Here is a 21,891-nt window from a genome sequence, read left to right as displayed (position 1 = left end):
CACACACACACACACACACACACACACACACACACACACACACACACGAAAGCAGAGCCCTGCAACCATCTTGCATCGTCCACAATGAAACCACAGTCTTTCTTCTCTTCCTGCACCCACTCCCCCAACCACCCTGCCCGAGATTATCAGTAAGGGAAGATTCCAGATGTCAACCAGTTTTATCTGTAAATGTTTCAGTACATATCTCTAAAAACACAAGAACTATCCTTTTAATATTTATTTTTTGATTTGGCTGTGCCGGGTCTTAGTTGCGGCACCTGGGATCTTTAGTTGTGGCGTGTGGGATCTAGTTCCCTGACCAGGGATTGAACCTGGGCCCCCTGCATTGGGAGCGTGGAGTCTTAGCCACTGGACCACCAGGGAAGTCCCAAAACAAAAACTATTTTAAAAACATTTCCGAAATACTTTTATCACACCTTGAAAACATAATTAGAATCCGTGAATGTCATGGAAGATCTAGTCAGTGTTCAGACATCTCTGATGGTCTCGTAAATGCTTTTTTATAGTTTGTTGTTTTGAATCAGGATCCAAATAAGGTCCCTACATTGCAGTCGCTCCCTCAAGTCCCTTCCCCTGCCCCCCTGCCCCCCTGCCCTGCCTCCCTTCTCTCCCTCTCAAGCTGGAAAAAATGGTCCCATCATCATTCTTTTTATTAACTTATTTACTTATTTATTTTTGGCTGTGTTGGGTCTTCGTTGCTGCCCGCGGGCTTTCTCTAGTTGCTGTGAATGGGGGCTACTCTTCGTTGCGGTACACGGGCTTCTCATTGCGGTGGCTTCTCGTGTTGCGGAGCACAGGTTCTAGGCACAGGGGCTTCAGTAGTTGTGGCGCATGGGCTTAGTTGCTCCGCAGCATGTGGAATCTTCCCGGACCAGGGATCAAACACGTGTCGCCTGCATTGGCAGGCAGATTCTTAACCACTGCGCCACCAGGGAAGTCCCCCCATCATCATTTAAACTTTAACCGAGTCTCATATCACTGCGAGTCACCATATGAAAGTCCGTTCATGGTATGTTCGAACACGTGACCACCCTCTGGCCCCCTTGTAGAATTTGTTATTCCAGGGACAAGCTGGAAGATTCATGTTTGCCATTTTCTGTAGCAGATCCCTAATCAGCAAGAACAAACTCACAGCTGCCTCATGAGGCAGTAAAGAGTTAGTGAGACAAAGCATTAAATGCCATCCACTGCAGGAATATCTGGATTGTTCTTTCCATGTGATGAGATCTATGGGGGAAATGGTTCAGAGGCGTATTAGAATAATATTGAATAATACAAACACTTTCTCTATCATACAAATGACCTTACTTGGCATTGGTGCCCGTCCCAACCTGCAGACCACATTTGGGGTCTTAACACAAACGTTTCATTCATTTTATGTGTTTAGGTCAAATGTGACTTTTTAAAAACACTTCTTGTGGAAATTTTCCAACACAGACAGAAACACAGAATGACAAAACGAACTCCATGCACTCATGATCTGGTTTCAACAATTTTCCCAGTTTTCTTGATCTTTGCAGGCAGTTTTAAATCAGTTTGAAGACCCACATATGGGATAACCAGATTGTTAGGGATTCTACCAGACACCACTGTTTCCCCCTCAGCCTTGCTCATTCTGTGAAAGAAAAGCAATGGGGGCAACTGAGGACAACCTGCTCTCTGGTCGGAACCCCCAACAGACACATGCGGGTTCAAAGTGGAAACACAGCAGCAGCCTCTGCAGGATCCAGTTCGCAAGACCATGATGGGGGGGGGGGGGGGGGGGGGGGACAGGGCGGCAGTGGGAGAACCATCAGGGCTGGTGAAAATCCTTCAGACGTTTGAGGGGCACTATCTTTTCCCTCCTAATTATTCCTGGATCTGTTTATCTGATCTAACTTAAAATCAAACCAAGATGGTGGAGCTGCAATATTTCAGTAGGGTCAGCTTTATCCTAACAGCGACGTGCTGTTGCCATGGTTTTACATTAAGACTTTCAAGTTCACGGACAGATCTATCTCTGGCCTTGGGTTCAAGCTTCTAGCCGACCCATAGCTCACCCTGTCACAGGCAGTTGCCTTGAATCATCTTGCAGTGAAAGGCAGTGCTTTGATTTGGGGAATCATTTAGCTCTAATAGCTTTCTTCCTCCAAGAAACAAATTGTGGGGAAAAGAAAAAAAAGACATTCAGAAACAGGAGAGAATTCTGCTTGTTTTCATTCAGTAACAACTTGGAGGAATGTTTCTTTCTAATTAAATGAAACAGAAGCGTGAACCAAATCCAAGTCGGAGTCTGCAGAATGGTGGGGTGTCACGTGGGGGTCAAAATCAGAGAAAGGGTGAGTGTTATAGAGGATCTGAGGACAGGATCCAGGATGGGATGCAGAGGGAGGCTGCATACATCACCTAGAAAGAAAGCTGAAAGTTTCGTTTTTATTTTTAGGCCAATCAACGTGTCCTTGCTTTGTCCTTTGAAGTGAAGTTGGGTGGTGGGGCTGGGCGGGTGGGCAGCAGGAATGAGATTCCAACCAGAGAGGCTCCCTGGAGACTTAGCCCCCAGCGTTTGTATTGGGTGCTGGTCAGGTTGGCGCCCTCTGCCCAGCGTGTAGCAAAACCCCAGACTCCCAGAGCAGAAGCAGGTTTCAACATCCACAAACAGTTGGGGCACGGGAGCCACTCTTATTAGAAATCCGCGCTCCCAGACCTCGGAAGCAGACCTTCCAGGGGGAGAGAGGTCTCGGGCCTGCCGTGATAACTCTTTTTCGCGTATGAGTCCTTTCCATCTTCCTCCATGATCTGTCCCCAGTTCAGGAGACTCTGCTCCTAAACTCCCAGGGGCAACTGCTTAGGAAATCATTCTGATAAACCTAATAATTCCAGTCAAAGCTAACGTTTATCCCACGCCAGGACTTGTGCTAAAGGTTTCACGTACATGATCTCATTTAACATCTGCCAACTCTGAGGGGTGGTTCTCTCACCTTCCCATTGGATAGATGGGGAAACCGGGGCCTGGGAAGCTTGAGTTACCGGTCACCCAGCCGTTCAGCGCTGGAGCTGGGATTTGAACCCAGGCAGAGTCAGAATCCTGGGCCCAGCCCTTCAGTAGGACATACGCCTGCCCTGCTTCCCCAGCCTCTCTAAGGACCACGGACAGAGCCTCCAATAAGGACATGGCTCAGGTGGAAGCAGGTTATCCTCCACAGATCGACGCCCACCCAGCAGCAGGTGGGGACCCTTTCCTTCCACTTGCAGGAAGAGCCTTGTAGTGGTTTGTTTTTATGTGCTTTTCCCCCCAGGACAAAGGCAGATTTCTCTCCCTTTTTCTGAATTTTGAAACAATGACAGCAAAATCCTAGTCTCAGTGAAGACACTTGATCACACTAAGATACCTTGTTCCAAGTTGTAATTTCTAAACTTAAAAAAAGAATAAAATTCAAATATCTGGGAAATTCATCCCTATGTGCTTTCTCTTCCAAGGACACTTCTGAGCGAGAAAGCGGGTGCTATTAACAATTAGTAGTATCAAGAGGTGTACAGAAGCACTGTCCTGGGCAAACTGCTAAGTGTCACCCTGTCATTATGGGACACCTTCCAAACACTCAAGGTATATCAAGCCCGCTCTGCTGTATTCCCAGTTGCTAGAGTTCATCCTCAGATGCAGCACGCCCACAACCCTGGGGCCCGAAAGACTTATCCTACCTTCCTGTGATCTGAGAGCGAAGGTGTACCAGCTAAGGCAGCTCTGGATACCGTAGCAAATGAGCCCAGTATCCCAGGGACTAACACAAAGGAGTTTATTTCTTGCCAAGACCAATGGGGATGTTTGGTGGGTGCCCTCCAAGGCTGATTCAGAACCTGGGTTCTTTCCCTCAGTGTCCTTCACCACCTTCTGGAGCCTCGGAGTCCTTGGTTTTCAGCCAGAAAGAGGAGGGGAGAGGAGGCACCATAGATTCTTAGCCTCTCCGGCTTGGGGGTGACATCTACCACCTCTTCTCCCAGGTACTAGACAGACTGAGTCGCCATTCAACCATTCAACACCATTCAACAGGCAGCTTCGGGCCATGGCCCCTCTGCCTCTACCCACCCGCTTCCCAGGCAGGCCCAGACACGGCAAGGAGAAGTCTAGGTGGGCCTACTATGTGTTCCCTGGGCAGTGCTGGGGGCGGAGGGCTCAAAAGCAAGGTGGTGCCAGGACTTAAAAGGCAGGGTCTTGGGCTTCCCTGGTGGCGCAATGGTTGAGGGTCCGCCTGCTGATGCGGGGGGCACGGGTTCGTGCCCCGGTCCAGGAGGATCCCACGTGTCGCGGAGCAGCTGGGCCCATGGGCCGTGGCCACTGGGCCTGCGCGTCCGGAGCCTGTGCTCAGCAGCGGGAGGGGCCGCAGCGGTGAGAGGCCCGCGTACCACAAAAAAAATAAATAAATAAAAAATAAATTAATTAATTAATTTAATTTCATTAAATAAAAATAAATTTAAAAAGGCAGGGTCTTGAACACTCTTGCAAAGTTTGTATAATCTAGTCCTGAGGCCAAAAAGTTGCAAGCAGTGCTTTGAGGACAGTAACAGAGCTGTGCAAAGTGCCCCTGTGCTACAAAGGAAAACCAGAGCCACCTGGGGGGAAAGGAGCAGATCAAACCAAGCCCAGCAGCGGGAGCAACACCCAGACGGATCAAGTGAGAGGCCTTGTGGGGGAGTTTGGGGGAGGCAGGCGGGTGTGCAGAGGGGTGTTACGAGAGCCGTGGGGATGGGTGATCTCACGGCTTCCGTAAGGATTCAAGCAGGATTTCAGTATTAGCAGGTGGGGAAAGCTGCCCTCAAACACACAGGGAAAGTACACACCTGTGGCATTTACGCTGGGTGAGTTTTCTTAGAGAGGAAGCTTTGTCTGGGAGCGGAAGGAAGAGGCAGCCGAGTGGCCACAGCCGACACAGGGATTTAAGGTCCATTGGCTACTTTTTGGCCAAACCACCGAACACAGGCCCAATTCCATTGCAGCCCATCTGCGTGCAGGGGAAAGAAGGCCTAAAACAAAACTCTGGGAGCCCTGCCACGTGGCTTTTCCTTGGTGAGTTCAACCAGACCCGGGTTTGGATGTAACTCCAGTCTCTAGAAACTGGAAATTGTTAGGGTTGTGTAGGCCCAGCAGCAGCGGCTCACAGGAACCAAAACTCACAGTGACTGACGTAAAGGTCAGAAGAACAATGATTACTTTACAGTTAGAAATGTGACACAGGTCTTTCCAGAAATTAGCTTAAATCTTTAGTCATCTACAGGCTGTGAAACCGGGGGAGGGGTCCAGTCCCTTTTACGTCAACCTCCAAAGTAAGGAGCCCCCAGGTGACTTCTGGGCAACAATACTGTTACTTTGTTAATGCACCTTTTTTAAGGTAAGTTCTAATTTGATTCATTTTGGTTACAGCTTTATTTTTTTCTTAATTGAGAATGCTTTATTCTTTCATCTTCAGTGTTTCTCCAGTTTTCTTTTTCAGGATTTAGAGATTATTCAATTGTCTCATCTCTAGCATTTTTTTTTTTTTTTTTTTTTTGTGGTATGCGGGCCTCTCACTGTTGCGGCCTCTCCCATTGCGGAGCACAGGCTCCGGACGCGCAGGCTCAGCGGCCATGGCTCACGGGCCCAGCCGCTCCGCGGCATGTGGGATCTTCCCAGACCGGGACATGAACCCGTGTCCCCTGCATCAGCAGGCGGACTCTTGACCGCTGCGCCACCAGGGAAGCCCTCATTTCCAGCATTTTATTTGCCATTTGGTTGGATTTCACATTTATCCAGTGTACCTCCAGCACACCGGTCCAGGGACACACCAATGAAATGAGACTTGATGGGGGAGGGAGGAGAAGTCCCGAGAACATTCCAATTGAATGTATAAGTGGAATGTGCCGCCAGCCCAAGGCAACACCAACCTAATGGCAGGGATGGAGGGAATCCAGGAAGACCTCTTGGTGGAAGTGGCACCAGAGGAGGTTGTTGAAGGACAAGTGGGAAAGGGAATTTTAGGCCAAAGACCAACCTGAGCCTGGAGTAGAGACAGCCTGATTGGGGCCTGGGGGGCACTTGGATTTAGCTCTGCTGAAGGATGCAGGGCAGGGAATGGCTGGGGAGGAGGGGGAAAGTCAGGCAAAAGCCAGCCCCTGGGAGGCTATTAGAGACCCTGCGAAGGAGCTTGGCTTTCCCATCAGCAGGAGGCAGGGGGAGGGGTGGACGGGAAAGGGTTTCAGACAGGAGTGAAATGGGTTCAGTTCGGCCTTTTAGATATATTATTCTGTTTGGCAGCTTGAGCAATGGACTTGGCTCTATTCCAGTAATGCAGGAGAGAGCGGAGAGTGGCTTTACTTGGGCAATTGGACTGAGGGGAGGGAATGGCTTGAGGAATATTTGGAAAGTAAAATTAGCAAAATTTGTTGAGAATTTACACGGGGTGAGGGAGAGAGGGGGAGTCCAGGATGCGGCCAGGCAGGTGATCGTTGGGGTTACTGTCTGCATCAGTCCAGGTCCAACCAGGAACACCAAAACCACTCTGCACAGCCCTTAAAACAGCAGGGATTAAGGTAGGGATTGGTGACAGCCTGATGGAAGAAACTCCCTGGGAAGCCAAGAAGGGAACAGCAGGAAGCTGTCAGCAGCTCGAGGGTGGAGGGGCAGAGGGAGGGGCAGCTCTTGTAGGCTGCCCTACAAGAGCCCAGGGAGAGGCCAGGTGGGAGGCTGCAACCACAGTATGTCTCTCTGGATGGAGTTGAAGCCACTGCTGGAAACTCCACTCAAAGCAGAGAGGGAGGGGAAGAAAGGCCTGCTTCTCCTTTCGTCTGCCCACCAGTCTCAACAGTGCCCCCAAGTGGCCGGACCCACTGGGAAACCAGCTGAAAAGGGCAAGGATTTGGTCTGAGCTCTAGCACAGCAGCCCAAGTAGGCAACAGGGCAGAAAGGAGAGGCAGTTTGGGGGGGGGGGGGGGGGGGGAGGCGTTTCTGGGCATGGTGAATTTCGAGGTGGGACACCTCGAAAGGACACCCCCTTCTGGGGAAGGGGTGTCCAGGAGGCACTGGACCCACCTTTCCAAAGATTAGGGGGAGAGGTCTGTGTTGGCACATTTGGAATTTACCAGCCTACAGGAAGTAGTTAGTTGCAGTGGTGACAGCAATGGATGTACTCATAGGTTAAGTATGTTACATAAAAGAAACATTCAAATTATTTTCCCAAATGATTGCATCATTTTACATTCCCTGCAGTTTTACAATCTATTTGCTTACACATTGTTTCCAATGTGTAGTCTTTTAGCTTCTAGCAGTTCCACAGAGTGTGGAACGTCAACTCATTGTGGTATTAATTTGCATTTCTCTGGTGACGTTTGAGATGGAGCATGTTTTAAAATTTTATTTATTTTATTATTTATTTTTGGCTGCGTTGGGTCTTCGTTGCTTCGCGTGGGTATTCTCTAGTTGTGTCGATGGCCTTCTCATTGCGCTGGCTTCTCTTGTCGTGGAGCACAGGCTCTAGGCGCGCAGGCTTTAGTAGTTGTGGTGCGTGGGCTCAGTAGCTGTGGCTTGCGGGCCCTAGAGCACAGGCTCAGTAGTTGTAGCGCCCGGGCTTAGTTGCTCTGCAGTATGTGGGGTCTTCCTGGATCAGGGCTCGAACCCATGTCCCCTGCATTGGCAGGCGGATTCTTAACCGCTGCACCACCAGGGAAGCCCAGGATGGAGCATTTTAGAAAAGACTTTCCTATGGGCCATGTGAACACACCTCTAGGAGATTCCACTTGGAAGCCTTCTAGGAGGGAATTTGACAGGGGAGTAGGGTGGGAGTGTGGGTGGCCAAAGGCTCCTCTCGACTTCCAGGTCTCAGATCACATTCTCAAGCAGCATGCGGGCCTTTTCAGGCAATAGCTTTGTCATCTAAGAAAAATTTCGGGGTTACCTCTGAGGGCCTGAGCTAAAGATGTGAACTTGGAGCCTGAGAAACCTGGGTTTAAACCACCACTTGCTTGCTGGGATCTTGCACACTCAGTTTTATCATCTGTAAAATGGAAACAATATCTTTTTGTAGGGTTGCCATGAGGATTAAATCAGATAGTGTGGGCAAGTGGCCAGCTTGGTATCTGGCACATCATATGAACTCAGCAACGGGAACAAATGTCATCAGTATTGTTATTAGAATCAAAGATCTGCTGGAGATCATCTTTATTTCACAGATGATCACATGGAGGCCCGAAAGAAGTGTCCAAAGCAACGTGCTAACTAGGGCAGAGCTGCGATAAAACTGAGGTCTCCGCATTCCTGGGCTACTTGCCAGCCCTCCGCCTCCCACCTGCTCCCACACTTTTTTTTTTTTTTTTTGCGGTACGCGGGCCTCTCACTGCCGTGGCCTCTCCCGTTGCGGACCACAGGCTCCGGACGTGCAGGCTCAGCGACCGTGGCTCACCGGCCCAGCCACTCCGCGGCATGTGGGATCTTCCCAGACCGGGACACGAACCCATTTCCTCTGCATTGGCAGGCGGACTCGCAACCACTGCGCCACCAGGGAAGCCCGCTCCCACCCTTTTAATCACTCATTTATACATTGTATCAGACCTGGAAGAGTGAGAAGGTCTTTGTCTGAATCATTGCTTTAGGGTGCAGAGTGGACTCTGGGACAAATCCCAATCTGAATCTCTGTAGTTGACGATTCTCACAGACAGGGCAGAGCTCAACCTCAGGTTCCTGCGGGTCTGTTTATACTTGTTCGCTTTTTCAAAAACGAGCACTCGCCAAGTGATAACTACAGGTGAATTTTGTTCTAATTAAACCCATTCTCTCTCTCCATTGCCAGTCCCTGCTTGAAGGACTGTGTGGGGAATATAACGACTAGCTGCAGGTTTCTAGTTGCTTCACCCAGGATCGCCCAGCCTGCCCTTCACACTTGTCTGCCAAGGACACAGCAGATTGTGTTGTATACTCCAAGTGTTCCCTTTTAGAAAAAGTCGTTTTTTGTGGAGTAACAATATTCCTTTGCTTATGTGAGAGTATCTGGAGGTCAGGTCTGGGACTGCACTCTCTCCACCTGCCCTGCGGAACGGGACGGAAGGCAACCAAGCGGATTAGGCGAAAGACATTTTTAAAAGTACCGCAAAAGCAAAGCGCATTTGCAAACATTCAACCAAAACTTTAACGTAGTCATCACGGGATGACGCTTCTGAAGGAAGGGAGTGGGGTCAGGGAATTGCACAGGGCCCGGGACACTGCAAAGGTCAAATACCATCGCTCCCGATCCCTTAATCCCAAGAGCATTTTGCTCCGCCCTCCGGGCTTCACTGGGCCCGCTGCCCTCTTCTCGCCCGGCCTGTGTCTTGGTCACTAAATGCCCTAGAAGGTGCGATCAAGCATCCTGCGCCACCGCCCCTACTGCAGGTGAGAAAGAAGTGCGCCCGGACGCCGTCCTAGGTGCGCCGGCTCGCCAGACCCGGAAGCAGGCACTTCACGTGCTCTGCGGGAACTCGGGGGGCGCCGGCCAAGGGGGCGGGGCGTCTCAGGCTCTGCGTGCTTTCGTCATCGCGTAGGCTGGCGGGGCCGCGGGATGGGGAGGTGACGTATAGGGCACGTAAAGTGGCTGCGGGCGGGTCCAGGGAATAGGGCGGAAACTAGCACCGCCTCTTAAAGTTGCCGGGGCCTTTCGGTGTGCCGCCTTGAGGACTGTGGACCGCGGCTCCTTTAAGCGTCGCCGTGACACGTGTGTGAGGCGGCGGAGGCCCGGATGGTGCGTGTGCGGGGCCCGTGCCGAGCAGACGCCAGCTCTGCGGGCCTGCAGCCGGGCCAGCGGCGGAGCCAGCTGCGGGCCTGGTAGGCTAGGGCTGGGTTGGGGCGGCGCGAGGGCCGGGTGGAGAGCTTCTGCGCCGCGGGGCGTGGGAATGTGACTCCCGACGCTGGGCGCACCGGCGAACGCTCCGGGGAGACACGGGTGTTTGTTTGCGAGGGGCTTGGGGTCCACGGAGAGGCACCAGGGCTGCACCGTCCGCAAGGGGCTCCGGGGTCCACGGGGAAGCCCCGGGCTGCGCGTCCACGGGGGGCTCCGGGGTCCACGGGGAGGTACTAGGGCTGCGCCGTCCCCGACGGCTCGGGGGTGCACGGGGAGGCCCTGGAAGTGTGTCCTCCGTCCGGGCTGCCTCGGGTCTGCTCTCTGCTCTTCTCCACACACCGGGAGCGACCCGCGGTGCAGGGGAGAGCTGCCCCGGCCAGGAGCCCATGCAGGGGAGAAGGCAGCAGCCCGTGGCGGTGTTACGCACAGAAGCATCATTTATGCAGAATTCAGACTTTCTTTGGAATGGCTTCAGTCCAAATAAAGGGGAGGGCGTTCAGTTTGGCAGCAGAGTTGATATCTTGTTTGTTCTTTTTTAGTAAGATATGTGGGAAAGCTCACCCCTGGAGAGGGTAACATTCCTTATGGGCTTGGTCGTGGTCATGGTCCTGGTGAGGGGATGGGTACAAGATATGAGTTTTTAAAATACCTATTTCTTTGGGCGGGTAGTATTGGGTCTCCCCTGGGGTTCTAGGAGCTAGAGCAGCGTCTTAAAACAGGGATGGATGAGAGAGAAAAACATCCTGGCTGTGACACAGTCCACTGTCTGTAAGGGATGGGGAGAATCAGGCCTCCAAGGAGAGGGGCGCTCAGTTTGCTCTTTCCTGGCTGGGGACCGATGCTTGCTCTGCAGAAGAGCCCCCTCTAAAAGCGCCCCAGGGAGGCCCCAGCCCTGTGCTGTCTGGGGCTCCTCCCCGCCAGCACGTGGTTGACCCTGTGAGTCTCCAGTGCATTTTATGCTGGAAAAATGCATTTAAAGGGAGGAGGGAGAGAAAACGTTCTTGAATGGTGATTGACTTAAGGAAGCTTTATTTGAGTAGAGGTAGAAATGTGCATAGATAAGTGTGAGCTGTTCCTGGACCGTGAGGAACGTGCACTGGAGAGAGCATCCTCCCTGAGTTTTGAAGCAAGTGTGTACATCAGAGGGCTTGTGATGGTTACAGGGACATTTTTCTCTGGGTCGCTGCACCTCAGAAATAAATCATTTTGAGGTTGTTGCTTAATGTTTCGGGTTGAATTGGTGAGTAGAGGTTTGATCTTCCTGTTGAAACTTGAAAAATTCTGTTTGTTCAAAACCTCTTGACTCCACATCGAGGAGTGGGCTATGTGGAATGGGTGGGTGTCCTTTAAGTTATTTATCTCGAATTAAATTGGGTTAAATCTTCCAAGTTCTGTTTATCCTCTAGCTTCGAGAGGTTCCCAAACCCATATCCGCCCATGACAAGAGTCCTTAGCAACGTGTGATCTTGACAAGAAGAGGGACATTATAGGGAGTTTTCATGAAACAGAAATCTTTACAAATTGACTTCATTCTGAGATCATGTTTATTATGCTCTTTTGTTTTTCTTTCTTTCTTTTTTTTTGCTGTTAATGTGCTTTTACTTATGGACATCAGACATGGTATATCTGAAACTTGCTGTAAAGTAATGTGGGCTCAGGAGAAGAATTGACTGGTCCTACACAATAATTATTGACGCTGAATTAGGGGAGCGTGGCGGTTCCCTGTGATGTTCTCTCGACATTGTAAATGAACGTTTTCACAGTAAAAAGTTTTTAAGTACCTTAATGTTCTGTAATCACAGTGATTGTGGTTGATAATTAAGAAAAAAAACCAAACTTAGCAGAGTGAAAATTTGGCAACTCTCATTGCGCCATTTTTTGGGGAACTCTTACTGGCTCATGAAATCTGAAAGTTGGAGATGATTATCTGTTATCTCTTAGTCTTTGCAAATGTGATGGAGTCTGGAGTTGACTGGCGTGTGGGGAGATTTTTGTTCACTGGGCTTGTCACTGGCGTGAAGGTTAAGGTATGGAACAAAGGGCAGTGTTTTCATGTCATGTCCATCGAAATCGTTTGTAGTTAGTTAGCTCAGCTCTTCACTCTTCCTAAGTCCCGCACTATCCATGTTCCTTCCGCCTTAATGCTGACTGTTCCTGGTAGATGGTTGGCCTTCCTACTCCGTGTCCAGGGAATGGGGCTGATGAGACAGCGGGAAGAGAGCTGGTCTCATGTGATGCTGTGTTCATCCCACAGACTCTGACACCCATTCTGGACGACACGCTTGTGGCTCTGGTGATTGAACAGGCCAAAGCCTGGGAGCACGTGGTTTTGAGGGCCCAGCATCACACCTGCCTAGTCTGGCCAAGCACCTGGCTCCATGCTGCAGGAATAGCACCCCCAAGTTCAGACACCCCAGGTAAGCCCACATGTGGTCCAGCAGCCATTGTTCAGTTGGTGAGAACGCTTAGATAATTCCCCTTAGGAAAGCTGCTTTTATTTTTTTCATGTCAAAGAACTTGTGCTTGCGTTTTTTTAAATAATGGTCTTACGTTTCTGTTCTTTACAGAAATTTTTATAGAAAAAGAAATTCGATCCACATACAGAATTAGGTGCCCTATAACCATAAATCTGGACGGTTACCAAGAGGTGCTGGACGGGGTCCTTTGACTCGAGCAGAGTTTTGGATCCACCTGACTAGTTGGGCCTCCTGGCTCAGGCCGGCGACCACATACCTGGGGGAGGTCATCATTTTTCTGATGGGAGTAAGCTGTGTAAGGAACTATTTTTCTAACTGTGACTCAAATAGTCCTTGAGCTTTGGCCAGGGTGGTTGAGTTGACAGGTAGTTTGTGCAGTTAGAGGTGATGGGGATTTCGGGTTTGTTACAGTTTCTACACTGCGGCTTTAGGGACTGTTCCGCAGCCAGCGCTCAGCTCTCACCCAGTGTGTTTCTCCCCATTAAGCTCACAGGCACCTTTGACACTTGGTTTTTTTTCCCTATTTTACAAAGAACGGTCTCCGGCAGTCCCAGTGATTGTCCCTGGAGGCTGTAGCTAATCCACGATGGAATAACCCAGGCCTGCCGCCTTCCAGAGCCTGAGTTGCCGCCACGGCCCCTGCCTGCTCCGCCCCACCCCCCCCTTAAGTTTAGGCGTTTTTGTGTACACCATTCTAGTCCTATTACTATCTTCTTTCCATCACTTTTAAAAAGATAGTCTGTACAAGCACTATCCAGTAACACAAGCCACAAGTATAACTGAGTTTTACAGTGACCACATTAAAAAATAAAAAACAGGTGAAATGAATTGTTACAATATAACTTATTTAACCCAGTATACGTAAAATATAATCATTTCGGCATATAACTAGTCTTAAAATCCCTGAGATGTTTTACACTTGCAAACTGACTCTTCGAAATGCAGTGTGTGTTCTACACTTACGGCACGTCCCAGTTTGGCCCAGCCTCATTCCTCCTGTTCAGTGGCCCCATGAGGCTCGTGGCCTTTGTTTTGAAGAGTGTGGTTCTGAACAGATGAGTGAGCTCATCTCACTCTCCATGCGAATTCCTTTATTGCATGGATTTGTGTGTATGACCAGAGTGTCTTGGGAGAATTAGTGTTCTCCTGGTTTTGAGCAGACGTTAGGAGGACGTGGTTGCCTCTTGAGGGAAATTGCACCAAGTATGACGTCCAAAGTCACTTGATGGTACTTGTTGAAGAGAAGACGCCGAGAAGGTAGTCTCGCCTCCTCTGGGCCGTGTCAGTCCGTTTAGTGCTGTTTGCGGAGGCACTTTGTCTTTTTGAGAGGAGAAGCGTGGGCGTCGCTGTGTCCACGTGGTCCGTACTACGTCTTGTGTCACCCTTCCTTTGTAAGGTTGGCTTTTATGGTGGGTCACATCTGTAAGGCCCAGGAGGGGGTTGTCAGGGAAGGGATGCTCTGTTCCTGGGACTCGCTTACCCGCCGCTCCGTGTTCTTTCCTATCCCCACAGTGATGCACCATGCCCATAGTCGACAAGTTGAAGGAAGCCCTCAAGCCTGGCCGCAGGGACTCGGCTGACGATGGGGAGCTGGGGAAGCTCCTGGCCTCCTCTGCCAGGAAGGTCCTTCTGCAGAAGCTGGAGTTTGAGCCGGCCAGCAAGAGTTTCTCCTACCAGCTGGAGTCACTGAAGAGCAAATATGTGCTGCTGAACCCCAGGACAGAGGGAGCCGGCTGCCACAGGAGCGGGGATGAGCCGCAGGCCAGGACACAGGGTACTGGGAGAGGGCCTCGCTCTGTGCTGACCAAGTGGAGGGACGAAGCATTGACTGATTAGTAGGACCAGAAACAGAGTGTGGTCACTTGTGAATGTTGTGCATGGGGTCAGTAGATTTTAGTTATGGAAGTAACGGTACAGGGTTGGTCAGAAAGAGATCTGTGTCCTTAGAGGTTCAAGAGCAGGCCTTGGAAACCAGACAGAGAAGTGGGGTGGGCTCAGAGTGCCAGGGCCCAGTTCTTCCAGCTGCTGATTCTCACAGCCTCGTCCTCTCATCCACAGAGGGGTCCTGGGGTGCTAGACCGACGCCGTCAGGGAGAGCCGTGGGGTGACAGGTGTTCTCCTGGGCTTCCGCAGCGGGAACCCAGTCACCCCTGGATGCCGTGTTCTGAGCACGTGCCCACCAAGTGCGCCACGGCACTTGCTCTGGGTGGTCTGCCTGGGCACGGAGTCAGACGGCCTCCTCTCTCCCATCCCTCCCCCTCCAGGCAGCGAGCGCGCGTACGAGAGCTGCGGTGACGGCGTCCCCGCGCCCCAGAAGGTGCTCTTCCCCGTGGAGCGGCTGTCGCTGCGCTGGGGGCGCGTCTACCGTGTGGGCGCGGGGCTGCACAACCTCGGCAACACCTGCTTCCTCAACTCCACCGTGCAGTGCTTGACCTACACGCCGCCCCTGGCCAACTACCTGCTTTCCAAGGAGCACACGCGAGGCTGTAAGTGAGCGCTGTTCGGGGGGGGGGGGGGCGCTCTGCACACGCATGGCTGTGAGTGTGCACGTGCAGTGGCGTGGCCCTGGATCCTCGCGGCCAGATGGTCTCCTAAGTGGACAAACCCGTGTGCTCACGGTGCTGCCAGTTCAGCCCGGGTCCAATTCAGGAGTGAAATAGTAACTGATAAATAGTAACGCTTTATAGTAACTGATAAATCCTACATTTGAATTGTGCCAGCTGCAGGATGGGCCGTGAAAGAGAATCAGGGTAGAGTAATGGTCTCTAAACTGGGCTGAAAGTAATTACCTAAAGAGAGAAAAGGGTTTTCAAAAGATACCTGCAAAATACGTGTATTCGGTTGTTTTATACACCTGTTTTTGTAGCAATGTTTTATGTATATCATAAAACATCCTCCAAAGTGGAAATTGAATGTGGGTAAAATAAAGATGAAAGAAAATATAACTTACCCAAACTGAAGAAAGCAGAAAGTCTGAATAGCCTTTCAACCATTAACAAAATTAAATCAGTGGTTAAAATTTTTCACATGAAGAAAACACCAGGCTGAGACAATTTATGGGTAAGTTTTATGAAACTTTTAAGAAACAGATCATTTCAGTGCTTCCTGAACTCTTTCAGAGAAAAGAAAAAGAGAGAAAGCTCCCTAGCTCGTTCAGTGAGGTTCTCTTAACTTGGATAACAAAATTAAACAAGCACAATGTGAGAAAGAAAAATTACAGTTCCCTCTTGTTCATGAATATACATGTAAGAATTCTAGATAAAATACTAGCAGATTCAATAGTCTTTTAAACACTGTGAGCAACTTGTGTTCATCCTAGTAACACAAGGATGTTCTGATATCAGAAAACCTCCAAATGCAATTGTGGAGCCAGTATAGCACAGCAGTTACAAGCACCACTCTGGAGGCTGGCCTGCTGGGTTTACATCCTGGTTCTGCCACCCGGCGACTGAGTCCTGGAGAATTACCTGACCTGTTCCTCATCTGCAAAGTAATAATAATATTTCCTTCATAGCGTTTTTGTAAAGCTTACATGAATTATGTCGAGTGCTTAGAATAGTACTTGGCACACAGTAGGTTCTCCATCCGTGACTGCTAATCTTGCTACCTTAGTTGCCGTCACTTTATTAACAGATTAAGAGAGAAAGGTCACCTGAAAATAGATGCCCCAAAAAATTATGATAAAGAAAACTCTTAGCAAAGTAGCAACAGAGGGATTTTTTTACTAATATTGATAAAAGGTATCTAGCAACAACTACAAAAAAGCATTCCAATTAGGAAATAGTAGAAGCACACCTCTTAAAAATAAGGAGAGAAGCCAGGGTGGCCACTCTCTGTACTTGTGTTTGATATGCTGGTCCTGGCCAGAGCAGTGACACAGGAGACAAGAGGAGGGAGTAACACTCTTGTTGGTTGAAAATGATATTCCTGCGTAGAAAAACAAAGGAATCCATAGACAAATTAGAAATTCGGGGGAATAAGAAAGAAATTTGGCACTATGACTAGATATAACATCAATATACAAAAAGCTACTTGAATTTCTCTACACCAAACAAGAAATTGTTAAAAAAAAAATTTTTGCTATTATAAAAAATTGTATAACAGCAACAAAAATGATAAAGTGTGGAGACCCAAATTACCAAGATATACGTGGAAGACCTTTCCTGGGAATTTAAGGAATTTATGATAACCTACACATGGAGACTGCTGCCTTCACAGAGGGAAGCCTCAGTATTATAAAAATGTTGGATCTCTCCCAAATTAACGTAGAGATTATTGTAGCTCCAGCTGATTCTAAAATTTATATGGAAAAGAAAAGCAAAGGACCAAAATCACCAAGACACCTGTGAAGAATATGAGAAGCGGTATACTTTAGCAGCTGTAAAGTCTTTTTGTAAAGTTAGAGACGTTAAAACGGCAGAATTGAGTCAGGGAGGGAGATACTGACCGATGGAGAGACGGCCCAGAAACAGAGCCACGAATGCATGGACGTGTGGCATTACACACCATTTTTTCACATATACATGTGTCTCCTGTTTTAAATAAATGGAACTTAAAAATAATCGGAAAAAATGAAATAGAATCCCCATTTCACAGCATACTCACACCAAAAAATGGATTTAAAACTTCTCAAAAGGGCTTCCCTGGTGGCACAGTGGTTAAGAATCCTCCTGCCAACGCAGGGGACACGGGTTCAAGCTCTGATCTGGGAAAATCCTGCATACCGCGGAGCAACTAAGTCCATGCGCCACAACTACTGAGCCTGCACTCTAGAGCCCGAGAGCCACAACTACTGAGCCCGCGTGCCACAACTACTAAAACTCGCATGCCTAGAGCCCGTGCTCTGCAACAAGAGAAGCCACCGCAATGAGAAGCCCGTGCACTGCCACGAAGAGTAGCCCCCACTTACCGCGACTAGAGAAAGCCCGCGCACAGCAACGAAGACCCAATGCAGCCAAAAATAAATTAAATAAATAAATTTATTTTTTTAAAAAAACTTCTCAAAAGTAAAAACAATGCTTTTATAACAGACGTGAGCAAGTATCTTTCTGACGTTGGGTTGGGAGAAAACACTAACCATTAAAAAAATTGATGAATTCGGCTGCATTAAAATTAAGAACTTTTGTTCATGAAAAAACAAAATTAAAAGACAGGGAGCTACAAACGAGGAGATGACACCTGGGATGCATAAACAATGAAGGATTGGGACCAAGAATATATACAAAACCACAAATCAAGGAAAAGAGAATATCATATTAAATAGATAAACATTAGGAGCAGGCATTTTATAGGAGAGGAAGCTCACGTCACGGGGCGGAGGAGGAGATGGCTAGTAACCGCGTAACCTGGGAGACGCTTTACACCTTTGTGGTCGATGAGGATTCGGAAGTCTGACGGTACCGAAGGTCACAGGGGATGGAGGTCAATGAGATTCTTTGTAAACTCCTGGTCTGAGTTGGCATAACTGCTTTGGAAAGCAATCTGGTGTTCTCTGTCATATAATCTACACTTAGCAATTCTACAGAAAAGCTCTGGTATCTGTGCACCAGGAAACCTACAGCAAAAAACTGTAAGCAACCCAGGTGCCCATCAACACAATGGGTACCTGAATTATATACGCATGTGGTAGAATATTATACAGCAGTGCAGAAGAATGGATTCGCTCCATGAATGAGTCCGAATAGCATAGTGTTGAGTGAAGAAAAAGCCCCAGAAGACTGCATGCAGCATGAATTCCTATTTACAAAATTGAAAAGCAGACAGTTTGTTGTTTAGGTGTACGTATATGTGATAAAACTTAAATAAATAAAAGTGATTTTTAAAAGTAGGTAAATAATTAGAAATCAGAGCAGAACCAGAGGCAGGGACATGGGAGTGTGGGAGGAACATCGTTACGATAAGAGTGTGGGATTGCATGACGTGTTCAGGGATATTAGTTATATTATTAAAAAAGAATGGAAGAAGGCCAGGCTATGGGACTACTGTAGTATTTAAATGTCTTGCAATGGTTCACAGTAGCCCTAGCTACTATATCAAGGCACAGTGCACACTTCTAAGATGAAGTTGATTATAAATCTCTGTTTCCAGTAGTTACCTTGGTGATGGCTGAGGTTGTTTTGGGTGGACTTTACTAAGGTTTGACTGGGCTGTCTTTGTTTTTATCTCATGACGTTGGCGGTGAGAGCCTCTCTCCTGAGCCTGTAGGTCGCTCTGCCGTTTTCGTGTTCCCTGTGCTTCTGCTGTTGGTTTCTCTGCAGGAATCTTTGAGCTGTTGTCAACTTTGCAAGGGTTAATACAGTTAAAAGTAGGTCACATCTGTAAGTCCGTGTAACCTGGCACAAGTAAACTGTGGTACATGGGGGCAAGGGCTTGAGTTGGGAGCAGCCCCTCCTCCTGTGAGCAACGCAAGCAGACCTGGGGAGAGTGCCAGTGTCCCTCCATGTCACTCTATGAAATGTCAGTAAGCCTTAATTTCTTGGCTTTTTTTAGAGTAAAATGTATTAAGAGAAGTTTTAATATTTTTTTCCTGGCACCTGACTGGATCCCCAGGTGACCCCTGAGTGGGCTTGGGCTGTCCTCTCTTCCTCGAATTCACTGTTTGAAGATTCTCAAGGGTCCAGGGAAGTATGGCTTGAACATGACAAGGGGCTGCTTGCACAGAGCCCCAGTCCTGCAACGTGCCTGGACCACTTCAGGATCTATCCACAGAATAAACACTGTAAAATATCCAGGAGGATTAAATCCTATTCTTTCGCACCTTCTTCCCCAAATTTAAGTAGTAGTGTCCCCCAAATCATGGATACAACTTTTATGATATATTTTCCTAAATTACCTGGACAAAGTGTCCACGGGCTTTTAAAATTAAACTTGCGCATTACCAGGGATTTGGGAAATCCTGTTTCAGGTATTTCTGAGTGAAATTGTTACTTGCCCTATTTTTTTTTTTTTTTTTTTGTGCTGAGTCACAAGGCTTGCGGGATCTTAGTTCCCGGACCAGGGATTGAACCCTTGGCGGTGAAAGCGCCGAGTCCTAACCACTGGACCACCAGGGAGTTCCCAGTTGCCCTATTTAAGAGTGATGATTTATTAGTCTAAAAGTCTCAGCGTTTTAGATAATGATTAGAGGCTTAATTTCCACACGACTTTCATAGGAGTATCTTAACATGAATCAGATTTTGTAAATGGGAGCTCTTTTTGTTTGCTTAACGTTTATTATCTTAAATAACATTAGGTTTTTTGCCTCAATTTGAGCCTTCTCCACAATTATTGCCCTTTAAAAAATAAAAGTAATGAATGGATATAGAGTTGAGAAAACTCTAAAATGAAAAATAAAAGCCTCTCCTTCATGTAAAGGCATTAATCACATGAATGGTTTTTTGATTTCCCTCCAAGAAGAATTTTTTGTGTAAATACTAGCAATTTTTAAAAATTAAACTTTTTTGCATTATGGTAAGTGCATATAACATAAAATTTACCATTTAAAAATAAATTTACCATTTTAAGTGTACAGTTCAGTAGCATTAAGTACATTCACACTGTCATGCAACCATCACCACCAGCCATCTCCAGAACTTTTTCAAACTGGAAGTCCGTCCCCATTAAAAACACCGCCCCCCCCCCCCCCCCCCCCCCTCCTTGGTACCCTCCATCCTACTTTTTGTCTCGGTGACTCTCACTGCTCCAGGTACTTCATGTAACACAAACACAAGTGCTTGTCCTTCTAGGACTGGCTTACTTAGTATAATGTTCTCAAGGTTTCCCTTTGTTGTAGCAGGTGTCAGAATTCCTTTTCTTTTTAAGGCTGAGTAATATTCCACTTTATGTATAGACCACATTCTTTATCCATTCGTCTGTCAATGGACGCTCAGATTGCTTCTACATTTTGGTTCTTGTGAATACTATAAATGTGGGTGTACGAGTATCTCTGAGACTCTGCTTTCCCTTCTTTTGGGTAAATACCTGGAAGAGGAATTACTGGATTATATGGGAATTCTATTTTTAATTTTTTGAGGAACTCAAAAAACCATACTGTATTCCACAGTGGCCGTACCATTTGACATTCCCACCAACAGTGTACAGGGGTTCCAGTTTCTCAACATCTTTACCAACATGTGCCCTTTTCGTTTGTAGATACTAGGATTTTTTTGTGTGTATATGGTAAACAGGCTGCATGCTGTTTCATTTTTTAATTTGAGATAGGTCTAAGTAACTGGGTGATTGGAGGTGTTCAGGGGGAGAACAATGGATTGGTGTGAATTTTGTATTAGGCGCTGGGTCTGTTGAGGAAGGTCATGCGCTATGTACACGACTACAGTATCTTGTAGAACTAAAGATGTGCTTGCCCTTGGACCCAGAAATGTATCTCGTAGGTATATGCCTTAGAGAAACTGACATGCGCACGAGGACCATTCACCACAGCGTTTGTGATAGCAGGAAAAGGCGGGGAGGTTGGCATGCAGGAAAAGGGGGGTCGTGTGGATGAACTGTGAGCTGGAGCAGGGATTAAAGAGCAGTTTATAGAGAGTGAGCTTAAACATGAAGCTGCAGTATCCTGGTGAGTGAGTGCCACATGTGGAATACAGTGAATCCATGAATGGGAATAGTGGTGACCTGGTTGGGGAGAGGATGAAGCATGTGGGGAACAGGGTTGTGAGAGGTTGAGAGGGGAGTTCAACTAACACACCAGTACTTGACTGAAAAATCACCTAAAATGGGGTGTAGTCTTTGCTCTTCTCTGTGTATTTACGATCATAATTGTAAGTAGAGGTAGAAGCATAATGCTATCTCGCTTAATTCCTGGGGGACAAATAGTTTATCCAGAGCACGGGGACTGGCCGCAGCCTGGGGGCTCTGTGTGGCCCACCGCCGGTCTTTATGGACCCGTCCCCACCATGTAGGTGTCGCCTGGGGCCGCTTGGGGCGCCAGAGCTGCAGAGTCGGGCCCTTAGGCTGGGGGAGCACGTGCCCGGGGTCTCCCCAGAGCTGGCCGAGCCCCTGTGTCTCCTGGAAACCAGAGCAGAGGTTCCTACACTGAAGAGCACATGAAGCGGGTGTCGGGAAGCCCAAAATATTCTAGCCTGTTGACCACGTGATGCAGTTTGGAAGTCAGAGAAAACATTGTTCTAAACGGTGCTTGAAAACTCAGACTCCTCGGGCTGGGTTGCAGCCGAGCCCGCAACTGTGGAGAGACCGGGTCCCGGGTGCTGCAGGCGGCGTGGGAGCTTGGGCCGGGCTGTCGGGCTCCTGCTGTCTCTGCCGGGCGGGAGGCCATGTCGTCAGCTCTCCTGGGAGCTCTCGCCTTACCACGACCACCTGTCCGTGCCCGCAGGTCACCAGGGAAGCTTCTGCATGCTGTGCGTCATGCAGAACCACATCATCCAGGCCTTCGCCAACAGTGGCAACGCCATCAAGCCCGTGTCCTTCATCCGAGACCTCAGAAGTAAGAGCGGCTTCCTTCTGGCGGGGGGCAGAAGGGAGGTCTCGGGAGGCTGCACGCACAGAGTGTAGCAGACTAAGCGAGCCCTGGGGCTGGATGTGGAGGAGTCCACACCAGGTGGTGGTGGTCCCCGCCCTGAAGA

The 21,891-nt window shown here is 48.6% G+C and overlaps 1 protein-coding gene across 3 annotated transcripts in view; it reads left to right on the top strand.

Annotated features, from left to right (window-relative positions):
* The first annotated feature begins 9,690 nt into the window (after window positions 1-9,690).
* Window positions 9,691-21,891, top strand: part of USP36 (ubiquitin specific peptidase 36) — a 34,817-nt gene continuing 22,616 nt past the window's right edge. Inside the window, exons 1-5 of one of the 3 annotated variants that reach the window (XM_027080885.1) lie at window positions 9,691-9,820; window positions 12,091-12,253; window positions 13,826-14,087; window positions 14,578-14,799; window positions 21,642-21,752. In XM_027080885.1, the coding sequence (XP_026936686.1) occupies window positions 13,835-14,087; window positions 14,578-14,799; window positions 21,642-21,752 (586 nt within the window). In that variant the 5' untranslated portion in view covers window positions 9,691-9,820; window positions 12,091-12,253; window positions 13,826-13,834. Of the gene's footprint in view, window positions 9,821-12,090; window positions 12,254-13,825; window positions 14,088-14,577; window positions 14,800-21,641; window positions 21,753-21,891 lie in introns of those variants that run through there. The other 2 variants (XM_027080888.1, XM_027080887.1) reach the window with 2 other exon arrangements.

The sequence above is a fragment of the Aethalodelphis obliquidens genome, unplaced genomic scaffold, assembly GCF_003676395.1.
Source record: "Aethalodelphis obliquidens isolate GAN/ISIS:26980383/991018 unplaced genomic scaffold, ASM367639v1 scaffold44, whole genome shotgun sequence".
In the NCBI taxonomy this organism is placed as follows: Eukaryota; Metazoa; Chordata; class Mammalia; order Artiodactyla; family Delphinidae; genus Aethalodelphis; species Aethalodelphis obliquidens.
The sequence above is the reverse complement of the archived record's forward strand: the minus strand, read 5'-3'. Positions and strand labels throughout refer to the sequence as shown.